The sequence below is a fragment of the Puma concolor genome, chromosome A1 (assembly GCF_028749965.1).
Source record: "Puma concolor isolate L17-30 chromosome A1, mPumCon1.1.hap2, whole genome shotgun sequence".
Lineage (NCBI taxonomy): Eukaryota > Metazoa > Chordata > Mammalia > Carnivora > Felidae > Puma > Puma concolor.
This window is the reverse complement of record NC_141667.1, coordinates 69,742,867-69,758,759: the sequence shown is the minus strand read 5'-3', so window position 1 is coordinate 69,758,759 and position 15,893 is coordinate 69,742,867. Positions and strand designations below refer to the sequence as shown.

Genomic DNA, 15,893 nt, shown 5'->3' with positions numbered 1-15,893 from the left:
TACAACACACTAGTCTTTTCCACTTTTGACTTTTTTTTTAATTCAATCCACTTAAACTAAAAAGTTAATTTAAAATTTTAAAAAAGAAAACCAAAGCAGGGGGCATCACAATCCCGGACTTCAAGCTATACCACAAAGCTGTAATCATCAAGACAGTATGGGACTGACATAAGAACAGACACTCAGATCAATGGAACAGAATAGAGAACCCAGAAATGGACCCACAAACGTATGGCCAACTAATCTTTAACAAAGCAGGAAAGAATATCCAATGGAATAAAGACAGTCTCTTCAGCAAGTGGTGCTGGGAAAACTGGACAGTGACATGCAGAAGAATGAACCTGGACCACTTTCTTACACCATGCACACAAACTCAAAATGGATGAAAGACCTAAATGTAAGACAGGAAGCCATCAAAATCCTCAAGGAGAAAGCAGGCAAAAACCTCTTTGATCTTGCCCGCAGCAATTTCTTATTCAACATGTCTCCAGAGGCAAGGGAAACAAAAGCAAAAAGCAACTACTGGGACCTCATCAAAATAAAGAGCTTCTGCACTGTGAAGGAAACAATCAGCAAAACTAAAAGGCAACCGACAGAATGGGAGAAGATATTTGCAAATGACATATCAGATAAAGGGTCAGTATCCAAAATCTATAAGAACTGCTCAGACTCAACACCCAAAAAACAAATAATCCAGTGAAGAAATGGGCAAAAGACATGAGTCTTTTGGAGTAGACACTTCTCCAAAGAAGTAGACACTTCTCCAAAGAAGACATCCAGATGGCCAACCGACACGTGAAAAAATGCTCAACATCACTCATCATCAGGGAAATACAAATCAAAACCACAATGAGATACCACCTTACACCTGTCAGAATGGCTAACATGAACAATTCAGGCAACAACAGATGTAGGCGAGGATGAGGAGAAAGAGGATCTCTTTTGCATTGTTGGTGGGAATGCAAGCTGGTGCAGCCAATCTGGAAAACAGTATGGAGGTTCCTCAGAAAACTAAAACTAGAACTACCCTACAACCCAGCAATTGCACTACTAGGCATTTATCCACGGGATACAGGTGTGCTGTTTGGAAGGGACACATGCACCCCTATGTTTATAGCAGCACTATCAACAATAGCCAAAGTATGGAAAGAGCCCAAATGTCCATCGATGGATGAATGGATAAAGAAAATGTGGTGTGTATATACAATGGAGTATTACTTGGCAATCAAAAAGAATGAAATCTTGCCATTTGCAACTACGTGGATGGAACTGGAGGGCATTATGCTAAGTGAAATTAGTCAGAGAAAGACAAAAATCATGACTTCACTCATATGAGGACTTTAAGAGACAAAACAGATGCGCATAAGGGAAGGGAAACAAAAATAATATAAAAACAGGGAGGGGGACAAAACATAAGAGACTCATAAATATGGAGAACAAACTTAGGGTTGCTGGAGGGATGATGGGCTAAATGGGTAAGGGGCATTAAGGAATCTACTCCTGAAATCATTGTTTCACTATATGCTAACTAATTTGAATGTAAGTTTTAAAAAATAAAGTTAAATTATAAAATAAAAAAAAATTTTTTAAGTTTTTTGAAAAGATTAATTGATAAGACTCACCAAGGAAAAAAAAAGAGGACTCAAATAAGTAAAATCATAACTAAAAGTAGATGCTACTATAGAAATGCAAAGGATCCTAAGAGACTACTATGAACAATTATATACCAGCAAGTTAGATAAGGTAGGAGAAATGGATAAATTCCTACGACCATATAACTTACCAAGATTGAATCAAGATGAAAGAGAAAATATAAACAAAGTGATTATTGACAAGGAAATTGAATCAGTAATCAAAAACCTCCCAACAAAGACCAGACAGCTTCACTGATGAATTCTATCAAATATTTAAAAAGAATACAAATCCTTCTCAAACTCTTCCAAAACATATGGAAGACAAAGGAACTCTTCTACACTCATTTTACAAGGCCAACATTACCCTACCAAAATCAGACAAGGATGCCACAAGAAAAGAAAATGACAGGCCAATATCCATGATGAACATATATCCACAAATCCTCAAAAAAAAATATTAGCAAATCAAATTCATCAATATATTAAAAGGATCACACACCATGATCGAGTGGGATTTATTCCAGAGATACAAAGATGGTACAACATCCTCAGATCAGTCAATGTGATACACCAGGGTAACAAAATGAAGGCTAAAAATCATATGATCATCTCAATAAATGCAGAAAAATCATTGGACGAAATTCAACATCTATTTATGATTTTTAAAACTCTCAACAAAGCCAGTATAGAGGGAATGTAACTCAACATAATAAAGGCCACATATGACAAGGCCACAGTTAACATCATATTTATAAAAGGCATCCAAATTGGAAAGGAAGAAGTGAAACTGTCTTTTGACCTTGTTTTTTCATCCAAACTATTGACATATTTCTCTTTCTTTTATAGCTAACTTTTTGTAATAGTTCACTATCTCTGTCTCATGCTTAAACTTTCCCTTCACTCTTTATTTACCTACAATCCGAATTTTGCTTCCACCTCTCCACTGGGAATGCTCCCAAGATCAACAGTGACTTTATGCTTACAGAAAGCCATCAACTTTCAGACCTCCTACCATTTAATACTTCAATAGCTCTTCATAATGTTGATCTTCTTGAACCTCCCCTCTTTGGATTTCTATGTCATCACTCCCTCTTATTTCCCTTCATTAACATATGTCACCCCAATAATTTATTAAATGTTTATGTTCCCCAAATCTATTCCTAGAATTAATTTCCCACTACCACCACCTCCCACCCCCCAGGTTATTTCAGCCTTGTTAACATGGATGACTGTCAAATCATGTATGTTAATATCCAAGAGATAAATGAATTCCAGACTTCGTTTATTTCCCTTGTTCCAAGTCTATATTTCCAACTGCTCACTGGGTATATACACCTGAGTGACCTTTAAAACTCAATATGTCCAGTGTTTCTCCAAATGTTTTTCAGTTTAGAATACCATTATCTTGACTCTATTTGTCAATATGTAAAATTTAAGATTCTGCCTGAATTCCTCATTTTCCCTTATATACAGTCTGGATCCAATTGATCACCCAATCCACTGTCTTTTTTTTCCTAAACATTTTCCAAAACAATTTTACTCTATTTCATTCCCATTTTCAAAGTTCATAATCTTTAACATCTCCTGCCCAACTAATGTCATAGCTAACTGATGTCCTGTATCCACTCTCTCTTTACTCCAGTTCAGCATCTACATTGCCACCAATGTTACCTTACTAAAATATAAAATTAACTTTCTTGAAATCTGGAAAGGTAGACATGATTACAGATGGGGAAACTGAGTCACAGACAAGGTCATGTATTTAAGTAGGAAAGTTAAAACCCATGCAATCTGGCCCAGAAGCTGTGTTCTGCAAAACTGTACCTATTATCTTTCATGAAAAATAAAATACAGCTTATGTTCTTTATAGTGATAGTCTGAGCTTCTCAAACTATAACATAAAACATTTATTAAGTGTAGAAAATAAAAGATAGTCTACCGTATAAATATGGTTGAAGCCTAAGTAAATGTTGTTTAAAAGTTCCTAGGTGACCATGCAGGAAATATATAAAAAGTCGTAAAAAGACCAAATAGCCAATCTGTCAAAAGAAAAAGAAAAAAGTATTTTTGTGCTGCATCAATAAATGTGTAAAAACTATGAGGAAAATAAACCATTTTATTGTTACATTTGCTTTGATGAAACAATTTCAGACTCACTTGAGATTATGTGCTTTTGAAATAACTTTAAGACATTTATATCAAGATTGAAAGACTGGTTCAGCCAAAAACCTTTTATAAATCGTCTCTACATTATATATAATGACCAGTACTGACTGCTATTCTGTTCTATGTCCTATAGAACAGTATTTTTCAAATCACAAGTCATGCCCCTTAACTGAGTCATGAAATCAACTGAGAGGGGATTTTTAAACAAAATAGAAGAGAAGAGAAAATATCATAGTACATTGCACAGTTCAGTATATAAATCAGTGAGTATTACGTGTGTGCTGGGTTGCAATGCAGAAGATATTTCTTCCCATGAGTCTCAGCCAAAACAGTTTTAAACACATTTCTTTAGATAATTTTGAGAAATGTTCTGCTGGTGCATACTATGCTACACTGAGATCCCAATTCCCCTATGAAGAAAAAGTCATTGCTGAAAAAACACTGCCCTCTTACCTCCATCAAGTTTCCTGTAGAGCAAGTTTGTTTGACATTGAATATGGAAAATGGAATATCTGCAAAAATATATGATATGCAAGTTTTCACAGAAAATGAGAGAAAACCCCCACAAACGATAGAAATAAATGGAACACAAATTCCTTAACTGCTAAATCAAAAGATTTGGGGAAAAAAAACAAATAAAACAGTATCACTGTCAAGATATAGATAGTTCAAATCAAATCCTCTTAATAGTGATGCAGGCTAGTGTCAGATCCACATGTAAAAAAATAATAATAAAATAAAAAGGATGAATCTACCCAGTGGCAGTGATTCAACCAAGACAATTTAACAAATAAGTGGCAACACTGGGTTTTGAACCCAAGACTATGCGTTGCACCAAAAGTCATGAACTTTCTGTTACAGCTGTGATTTCCAAATACTTTTATCACAAAATTCTATTGATAAAATAAATTCTGAGAATGCACCATCAGTATTTATATATGTATCTATAAATTATGAACATGCACCATCTATAGACTTAAAAAAATAAAAAGAAAATGTGTATAAAGCATACCCAAGGAATCTCTTCATATAGACCACTTTGATATAGTACTATACTTCTCTAAGAGATTGAAGTTAGATGGGAAGTGGAAGTTGTCAAATCATTTAAAAGAATATTGCAGCATTCTAAGTGGGAGTATTAAAATCAAAATACCTATTGTTATAGACGTTGAATGAAAAAATAATAAGGGGAATAATTTGCAAGGAATTAGAGATGGATATTGAAAGGAAAATTAATGTTCAAAAATTTCATGTCGGAGAAAATCGAAAAATTCATGAAAAACAGATCAGTTTGAATAATCACTGTATTATACCCCAATTTGGTTATGAGTTTCACCTGACCCTGGGCTATCCCTAGTAATAACTATGCTTGGCAAAATGATTTGATAAGCTTTCATCTATCATATTATAAAAGGCTAAATTTTTATTTAAAAATCTGCCTTTCTATACATCTAGAATATTCTGGGACCTTCTGTGCATCTTTCCTCATGTCTTATTTGTGTACATATTCTTTCTGTAGCTTGACAGCTTGAACTTTGCCTCCTAGGCTGAATCTCTCTGCTTGTCATTTTTCTCATTCCTAGCCCTCCCATCTTTCCTTCCTTTGTTCTTTATTCCCCTTCTTTCCTTCTCTTTCCATCACTTCTTCTCTTCATTACTCTGATTCTGTTATCTAACTACAAAATAAAAATACTGAATAATATTTATTATGTGTTATATTTTAATAGTTGGTTATGTGTTCCATGTTTTTTATAGAAGGTTGAAGAACACTTTATATTTATGTCTAAACTATATCAAACTATTATTCCTTATATGTTATTCTCCACACTTCAGTGGTAGACTTTGATACTTCAGATGATTCTACACACATAGATGAATAACAAGGAAAGAATGCACACAAAATCTGAAAGTAAATAATATTATGGTATCGAATATTTCTAGTACTGCCCAACACTGGGCCAAATATTACTGAACAACAAAATGGTGCATATGAAGGTGGGTGATGCTTTCCTGGCAATACCTTTCAGTACAGCATACTTTCAAAGAGAAGAGATCAAAAGGGAGGTTTCCAACTGACTGTCAGATATATAATGAAAATTCTACAAAGGGAGAGGAGTATATCTGAAATGGCTTCTTGCCTGAAATCAAAGGTATTTATAGAGCATGCTTATTTCCACTATCTCATTTATATTATCTAGAAGAATAAGGAGTAAGCTTTAAAATTCGCAAATCTGAGAGGCAAGGTAAATGTATAGCATTATGACTGACAGTCCAATGGACTCTGGGGTTCAAAACCTTCTCTGCTGAGACCTTGAATAATTCACTTAGACTCTCTATGCCACAGTCTGTAAAATAATGGCTAACAATAGCATCTATCTTTTAAAATTGTTTTAAAGATTAAATAAGTTAATATGTCTAATACATCTGAAGTGCTAATCATTGTTCAAGTTCTGTGCAAGTGTTCACAGCTGCTTTATGAACCTGTGCAAATTGTCTAAACTGTCAGATGAGAAGATATAGGAATCTTTTTAAAATTAAATGACATAGTATATATAAATTATAAGCAATTTGTACAATGGCTAAAACTTTATTTTATAGTCATTTATTGCTAGCAGAAATATAAAAGGCAACGAACGGAATATGTCCCTAAAGGGGATGAGAAGAAAAAGGAAGAAAAGCCAGACTTGCTCTATGTTTCTCCTTCCATTCTTTTTCCATTATAAAATATGTACAGACGTAGATATCTTTTTAAATCTCTTCAATAATTACATAATCTTTTCTATATCTCCATAATGGACAGTTTTGGGAACAGAGGAAAAAGAAAGAAGATAAAGTCATCATAATCTTACCACCCAAAGACAGCCATTGGTAAAATCTTGTCTCTCTTCTCCCAGCCCCTCTATGCAAAGCTTCGATTCTTTGCACATCCAATTTCTATTATGTGTTCTCTGAATCTCGCCTGGTCTCTTTAAGTCTTTTACCCCCAAACATGTCTGAGAGGATCTAGGCTTGATTTCTAAGGACTGAAACATCATATCTTCTAAAAATGCCCTAGCTAATTCATTAATATTTTCATGGTTGATTTCTACAGTTCACAGTCAAAACTGAATAAGAAATTATTTTTGCAATAAATAATAATAATTTTTGCAAGTAATTCTTAAAATATCATATTTTAAGAGTATGTATTTATTAAGAATTTTTTCTCCCAGGGACTCCAGGGTGGCTTAGTCAGTTAAGCGTCCGACTTCAGCTCAGGTCATGATCTCGCGGCCGGTGAGTTTGAGCCCCACATCAGGCTCTGTGCTGACAGCTCAGAGCCTGGATCCTGCTTCGGATTCTGTGTCTGCCCCTCCCATGCTCATGTTCTGTCTCTCTCTGTCTCTCAATAATAAATAAAATTCAAAAATTAAAAAAAAGAATTTTTTCTCCTAGTTTTTCTTTATCTTCTTTGCAATAAAACTACCAGTTAAGCTAAGTGTTTTTGACTAATAATAAATTTTACAGCAGGCAACCAGCATCATCACAGGGAGTAGACCCATATGACATCCAGGACCTTATGAAACATGAACCACATGAAGATAGTTTCCCATCTGATGGCTCTAAATGACACAGAATACTGAGAGAACAATTCACCTTCTCAAATTGGGCAACTATTTAAGGTTGTCAACATTTTAAAATGGAAAGAGGTATTTAAAAATTCTTAAAATAGAAAGGAAAAATGCTATATATATTTAGACATAAATTAAACTTGATTTTAATTATTATTTTCTTACATAGTTGGTGAACTTATATGTCCTCAAACTATCTCCATTTGGATATCAAGTAACAATGTATTATCCACATTTAGAAAAGATTAAAATAAATTAACAAACAAAAGAATATTCCATAATGAAACAAAATGGCCTGTTTAGGTCCTAAAACAGGTGTCATGTGACCTCATGCAGTATGTGTAGCAATTAAAACACATTAAAAATATTTTAAAACATACCTTTGCCAGCTTTATTTCAATTGAATATAAGTATGCCTTTTGGAATGCATCACAACAGAGTCTATATAAAACTGATTCCGCAACAAAAAATAATGCAGGCAGATGATCATAATCAAAGGAAGCATGGTCCAGGGAAGCATAAAGCATATTTAAAGCTTCTGAAATATTAAAAGTTGGAAACATCATAATTCATAAGCAATGCTGTTTGCATGCTACAATTAAGTCTTACAATTAACTATTTGCTGTCACCAAAGCCAGATTGTGGTTTTAAAATATTTACAAATTCTTTGACACCCCTCCCATCAAGAGGTGAAGTCTACACCCCTTTCCCCTTTTCACCCCTTTTATTTCATTTATTGAACCTGAGTAGGTCTTGTGACTGCTTCAACCAATAGAATGCAGCAGAAGTGACACTGCATGATATTCAAACCGAGATCAGAAAAGGCAATACAGCTGCCACTCCGATCTCTTTCTCAAGATGCTAGCTTTTGAACCCTAAGCAGCCATGTAGGAAGTCTTAATTACTCAGAAGTCACTAAGCTAGAGAGACTACAGAGATAGAGATAGAAGAGAGACAGAGAAATGCCCAAGGAGCTCCAGCTGTTCCAGCCAACACAAAGTAGATCGCCAGGCCACACAAATGATGGTGGAGAAATGGGACAGAACTGGATAACAGAAGACAGTGCTAAAGATAAGTACTATAAAGAGTGAAAAACTAGAAAATCAAGGCAGAGCAAGTAAGACCCAGGGGAGATGAGTGAGGAAGAATATCAAGCTAAGGCCCCAGAGAAATTACACCTCAAATTATTACAAAGATTTTGAAGAGCTGTCATGTAAATATCTGAAAAGAACAGCAAATGCAGGGACTTGAGGAAGAAAAAGCCCTGACACATCCAAGGAATAAGAAGGAGAACAGTACAGCTGGAGCAGAATGAATAAGTAGGGAAGGCAGCCAGGAGCCAGATCATAACGAACCTTGTAGTTGGGGCTTATTTTAAGTGTAATCAAAAGGCACTAGAAATGATTTAAGCTTTGGAATGGTCACCGCTGCATGGAAAGTGGATGGACTATAGAATGAGGAGCAGACAAGAGACAAGACAGGTGTGGAGGGTTTTCAGTTGTGGAGCTGGTAAGACAAATTCATACTTAGGTTTTTTATTTGGAGTTCAATATCTTGATGAGTGAAAAAGCTTTCGACTGTGTGTAACAGGAAATATAAAGACGTGTCTTCAAAATAAGTATGTTCATTATTTCCCAAGATCGTATTTGGAAATACTGTAGGGCTGGCTCATCTAACTGCCCTGGGTATGTATTTTTCTTTCACCTTCCAGTTTCTCTGATATATATGCTGACTGTGACGACCACACAAGCTCCATGCATTATTTTCTTACCAACTCATTTACAGAGGAATCAAAAGGTATAAGAAAGGAAGAAGTGCTTTCTCCCCAGGCATATTTTTTCAAAAGCAATTCAACAAAAAGTACTCCAAATAGACCTATTTTTTATATCTCTGGTCAGGACCAGGTCACGTGACCACTCCTAATCAGGTCATGTAATCACTTGGAAGCAAAAGAGAATGGCCATGATTAGTTTAGATCAACTATGACCTCCCCCGGATGCCCAGGCTGGGAAGCGCCAGTCTTCTGAATCACGTGACTGAAGGATACCTGAACAAAACAGGTTTAATGGACAAAGAAAAGCAAGCAGCTGCTGGTTGCTGATAAGCTAGGGTTGTTTACTTCAATATCATTTAAAAATTTAGTATAGGTCAGGCTGTGGATAGCACTGTGATGAAGTGCCATATAGGTAGGTTAAATACAAAATTGTTCTTACTCTTCCTGTTGCTTGAAAAGTCCCAGATAGCACTACAAAACCCAATTTACATAGGAAAATACTCTCTGACCTCATATGGTTAACATTTTAAAACTCATTGTAAAAGGCATACACATAAAATTTAGGATAACGATAGGAGGAATTTTACCTCCTTAAAAATAGTGTTTTTTAATTTCTTTTTTAAGAATGGTTGGAGGATGGTTTAAAAGGAGACATATAAATGAGAAGTGATAAATGAAAAGGTAATGAGTAAAATGGCTGTTTAAAATAAGTGAAAAACAAACAACCATTTGGCTAACGTCTTATGAGTAAGAACTATAAAAGTCCAAAACAAGTTTCTCTAAAGTATAGTGCCTATTGTAACTCAAAATCACTAAATGACATTTTATATTACTTTTTAACTAGCCAGAGCAAAAGGTTCTAAAACACTTTTGTAATTAAAATGTTGAACAAATTCATGAATTCAAAATTACAAAAGGAGCTTTCCTAATGAAACATTACCAGATATTTTGATACAGAAAGGCGAATTTTCCTTGGCTCCTGCATAGTTTTCAAATGTTAAAGTTCACAAATTATACCTTCTCTGCTAATCTAGAAAACACTTGAGGTAACTAAAAAGAGCTTAGTTAGAGCACATACCATCTTGGATTTCTCCTTTGCATTGAGCCAGATATATTACTTCCGTCCATGCAGTAGGAAGATGAACATGCTTCCCAGAGCCCAAGGTTTTGAGACCCAATTTTCTCTGTTATGGGAAAGCATGAAAAAAGGCAAACCAAAATGTACAGCTTCTTACAAATTTATGTGTTTATTTAATTATACTCTGAAGGTCACTCTAGGAGGCTATGCTCTACAACCAGAGATGTATAAAACTTTTTGTTTTGCTTTTCTTATTTTTATTTTTTGACATTTTCTGTAAATTGTTATTAATGCTAAAATGTAAGGAACGTTTGCTAATATTCTGAGTTATGTCATTAGTTATTTGCTAGAAATAATTCTTTTATTCTTTACTTTCTAAGGATTCCTTCTATCTCATTTCCCCACCAAGAGAAAGCATCTCTGATTCTAGAAGGAGAAGTATATTGAACAAATGCAGTTCGACAGAAAGTAGTTTGAAGCCAGTTTGCTGGAAAACCCTGGCTACTTCACTGTGAATGGACTGAAATTAATGAACATGAGATATATACCAAGATGACCAGTCTTTTCTTAATGGTCCCACTCCTAGGACTGCCCTGGGGAGCAGCTGGCCAATTGGAGAGAAGCTCACAGATGAATGTACCTGCTAGCACCTCTTGGCATGAAGTACATTATTTTTCTAATCAATTTTTTTCAAAATTTTAAAAAATATGAGCAACAGTGAACTGAAATACTGGGAAATAACAACCACCACCACAACAAAAAAGATGGCTTAATTTATGCTTCAATTTTGTGCAACTTTTATTGCATGATTTTTTTTTTGTATTAAAGCAAAATCACAGGTATATTAGTTTCTTTCAAACAAACTGGATCTAATGTAAGAAAAGTAAAACAAAGACTTATTTCACTTCTTGTTCTGTTTTGATATGTGTTTAAAAATCTGGAAATTAATGGCACACTCTTAAAGAATCTCTTTTCTACAAGTTAGGTGAATAATTTGTTACACAGAAAGAATAGAGTATTCTGAATAGTTTGTTACACAGAAAGAATAGAGTATTCCGGGCATGTATAGTGAAGGTTTAGGAAATCTTCCTTTCTTCTTTGGGACACTTCATATCTCAGTCAACCTTTTTTTTTTTAGAAAAAAGTGGAATTTTCATAATCAAAAATTTATTCTCCAGACTTTCATACTTTGTGGCGAGCCCTTGGTCAAGTGTCAACAGCTACATTTCCCTTTAACTTATGGATAATCTCCACCTAAAAATCCATTTGACATTGAATTATTTGGCTATAAGCTTTAACTTTATTTTGCATTAGTATCTTTAACTATGCTTACTTATAACTTTAAAAAAGTATTTCTTATTTTTCCTTTCAGTATTTTGGAACATGTAACCACCCACCAACTAGAACAGAAAGTCCATATATTAAGTAATCAAAGAGTGTACTATTACCTTACATCTGAGGATATTTTTTCTAGCTAGATCCAACAATTCTTCCTTCTCTTTTGGATTTTTTGTTTCGTTGAATCTCAAGATGAATTCTTTTGTGATTGAAAATGATGGCCTAAACCAAACAAATCAATAATTATAGCTAACAGTTCCAAATTTTAATTTGGGACTACCAGGGACTGGGTGTAACACTTTTCTTTTAAAAAAGTACTTTACCTTAATAAAAATGTTTCATACACACATATAGAAATCAGTGAAATAAAAAGAAAATATGTGTACAGACCTCCTAGACTGATCTAATCATGATCTTAGATTGAGAAACGGAATTCTCATAATGTCAAAGAATTTTGTAGTCTCTGAAAAAAAAAAGTTTCTGAAATGGTTGCCAGAAGTCTTGTTGATATATGCCTTCTTCATAGGTAAAACTCAGCACAGCTCCAGTTATGTTGAAGACTAATTTATCTCTTCATGTATATCAGTGTAGGTTCAATTTAAGCTAAACCTTTATTCCCTCCATGCAAGTAGAATCAGTCCAACTGTGGCTGCGGTAAAATGGGCGAGGGAAGAAAGATGTATGTGGTAAGGTCAGAGAGGTGACAAGTAGCCAGATTAACTCTGGATGAGATGGGGAGTTATTGCAGGGTTTTGATTAGAGGAGTGGCATGATTTAACTTAAGTTTTAATAGGATCATTCCAATGTCATATTGAGAGCTGGAGTGTGGAAAGGTGGGAGGTAGCCAGGGAGGAGGCACATGCATACTTAGGTGAGAGATAACAGTGGCTTAGATCAGATTAGAGCAATGTCGGTAAAGAGAAAAGTTTGGATGATGGGTATATTTTGACATGAGTTCCAGCAAGACTGCCTGAAGAATTAGAAATTAGGCATGAGAGAAAAAAAAGAATTCATGATTGAACTGAATAACTGGAAGGACGGAACTGCAATTTTCTGAGATGGGGAAGATTGCTGGAGAAGCAGGTTTGGGGTGAGGGCAGAGAATAAATTCAATACTGGACATATCGTGTTCGAGATGGCCATAGCCATCCAGGCGGGGACATGGAACAGGCAATCAGACATAGGAGTTCAAATTTCAGGTGAAAAGTTCAGGCGAGATACATCAATTTTGGAGTCATTACTGAGTCATTAAATACACATATGGTATTTAAGGTCTTGCCAATGAAAAGGAACCCCTGTGGGAGTGCATAGAGAATAGATGAGCATTTCAAAGAGAAGTGGGAAAAATAAGTTGAGGGTGTATGCAAAAGAATGAGGAGAGTGATTATAATGATATACCATAAGATTTAAGATGAGCATGGGATCAAAAGTGATATCAGAGGAATGATGAATAGCTGATAGAATCAATGAGTTCTTTATTTGTGTGACCAAATAACTGTTGGAGTCATGCCATTAGAAGGAGTGATCTGGAAGAAAAAAAAAAACACATTTTTCAAGAACTACCATGTTCAGAATTTCGTGGTCACAGCCCTTTTCAGGAGACAGACATATGTAAAAGTAAAGACAGTGCCTTATGATCACAGGATGAGGAGAGGTAATGGCATGGTGTCCTATAAACCAGAACCAAATATAGATATCCCAGTGAAGAACAATTAATGAAATAACCAACTCTTTAACTGCCATCCTAAAATGTGCATTTATTCGGTCATTCATTCAGTAGGCATTTAGTGACCATCTCCTGTTAATTTTGGAAGTGGGGATACAATGATGGAATAAAAAGCCCTGCCTTCAAGGAGCTTACAGTAAAATAGAGGAAGAGTTCAGGTTTAGCACTCTGGTAGCATTGGCATTCTGAAATGAGTAACTCCATTCTTGATTTTGTGTTCTCTATTTCACTCTCCATCTTGGAGACAATCTGCTTAGATAAATACAGTGAAGGTTGGCTGAAAACTCTTTCTCAATAGTCATCTAGGATGACATATCTTTGATCCACATGAAGACTCCAAAATAGCTCTAATCTTCACATGTGTACTAAATGCTATGGGAATTTCAAGAAGGTATCCCCTTTATGCAGTTAATCTTTTATAAATTTCATTAGAAATTATCTTTTTTAAAATATGAACATAACAGTGCTTTTCATAACAAACCAAACACGAAGGGATGCATAAGAAAAAGTTAACACACTTAGACTCCCAACATTACTGCCTCCGGTCATACCCATCAGAAATAGCCAAGATCAATGGTTTAGCGCGTATCCTTGCATACCTTTCTCAATGTTCACAAACATAAACAGACCTATAAATAATTATATTTAAATAAATGGAACCATGTATATAGCACTGTAGCATTCTTTCTTCATTAAATTTATTAGACATGGCTCAAGTTCAAATGATGCTAATATGCAGTAATATGGATATACACAAATGCAACAATTCCTTTATTGATTGACATCCCATTACTTCCTGTATAATTTTGTCCACCCAACTGATGCCATAATTTTATTTTTTTTTAATTTTTTTATATTTTTATTTGAGAGACAGAGAGAGACACAGCACAAGTGGGGGAGGGGCTGAGAGAGAAGGAGACACAGAATCTGAAGTAGGCTCCAGGCTCTGAGCTGTCAGCACAGAGCCCAACGTGGGGCTCGAACTCACAAACCATGAGATCACGACCTAAGCCAAAGTCAGATGCTTAAGCGACTGAGCAATCCAGGCGCCCCTGATGCCATAATTTTAAAAAATCCATGGGGCGCCTGGGTGGCTCAGTCGGTTAAGCCTCCGACTTCAGCTCAGGTCACGATCTCACGGTGACCTGCTTCCGATTCTGTGTCTCCCTCTCTCTCTCTGCCCCTCCCCCGTTCATGCTCTGTCTCTGTCTGTCTCAAAAATAAATAAACGTTAAAAAAAAATTTTTTTTAAATCCTTGTACATGGCCTGATATTTAACAGGTACACACTATTCTAATTTATCTATCCCCATAGTATACGTAAGTGATGAATCACTGGGTTCTATACTTGAAACCAACACTATATTGTATGTTAACAACTGAAATTTAAGTAAATAAATTTAAAAAAGAGTAAATATAGGCATTTGAAAAGAAAATATGCTTTAGCTTCCCACACTCCAACTTCTTCCCACATTCTAATTTCTTCAAAGATAAATGTAATCTATTATAAGTATATAAGTGCAGTTGTATGGAAAAGGAAGTAAATAAAGATCATTCTAATTTTACATATACAGAAAATATACTTGGCATGAATACCCTACCTAAACTATTTATGTTACCTGTGAATTCAGAATTATTTTAGCTGACAATTCATTTGTTCAGTAAATATTTAAGGGAAGTCTCCTACATACAAAGTATTTTGCTATATACAGAGAGGGCTAGAAGAGGAATCAGACTTGGCCTCAGAAAGTTCCCAATGTGGGAAAGAAGTGAGATGCAACAAAAAGATGTACTAAGAAAATAAATAAATAAAGGAGGGGCACCTGGGTGGCTCAGTCGGTTAAGCATCCAACTTTGGCTCATGATCTCACAGTTCGTGAGTTTGAGCCCTGCATCAGGCTCTCTGCTGTCAGTGCAGAGACTGCTTCGGATCCTCTGTTCCCCACCCCCCCGTCTCTTTGCCCCTCCCCTGCTCGCATTCTCTCCCTCCCTCTCTCTCTCTCTTCCCCCCCTCTCAAAAATAAACATTAAAAAAAAAGGAAATGAAATCATGTGAGAGTTTAGAAGTAGAAATAAATTCCTAGTCCTGTAATCTTGGTTTAATCACTTAATCTGTGTGAACTATCATTTTTCACCTGTGGAAATGAGGACAACATCTTGTAGAATTTTGAAAAGTATCATTGCAGTCTGGTTCCCAGTATATATCAAGTGCTGGATAACTGTTAGTTATAAGCATTACTGTTTTGGGTTAAAGATCCAGAAAAAGCTTCTTTGCAGAAATGGCACTTAAGCTGTAACATGAATACAAAGGAACTGGAATGTGACAGAATAGCAGCTGTCCTTTCAAAATTCTTTATCTGACTTTTCTTTGGCACATGATCACCTAGCTACTCTATATTTCCCAGTCTTTCTGGCAGCTAGATGTGGAAATATGGCCAAGCTAATGGGATGTGAGCAAATGTAATATATGCAAATTTCAGGTCACCTCTAACTTGAAGGCACACCATTTTCTCTAGAATTATACCTTTTTTCCCTCTGGTGGACTGGAACACAAATATAGCGCTGAATCA

General features: G+C 35.4%; 1 protein-coding gene across 4 annotated transcripts in view; it reads right to left on the bottom strand.

The window, feature by feature from the left end:
• TMEM232 (transmembrane protein 232) overlaps positions 1–15,893 on the bottom strand; it is a 215,870-nt gene that overhangs the window by 178,220 nt on the left and 21,757 nt on the right. For 3 of the 4 annotated variants that reach the window (XM_086684934.1, XM_086684990.1, XM_086685049.1), the window contains 4 exons: positions 11,709–11,820; positions 10,261–10,366; positions 7,789–7,946; positions 3,574–3,673 (listed from right to left, as the gene is read on the bottom strand). In XM_086684934.1, coding sequence (XP_086541060.1) covers positions 3,574–3,673; positions 7,789–7,946; positions 10,261–10,366; positions 11,709–11,820 — 476 coding nt within the window. The remainder of the gene's footprint in view (positions 1–3,573; positions 3,674–7,788; positions 7,947–10,260; positions 10,367–11,708; positions 11,821–15,893) is intronic. The other variant, XM_086685123.1, reaches the window with a different exon arrangement.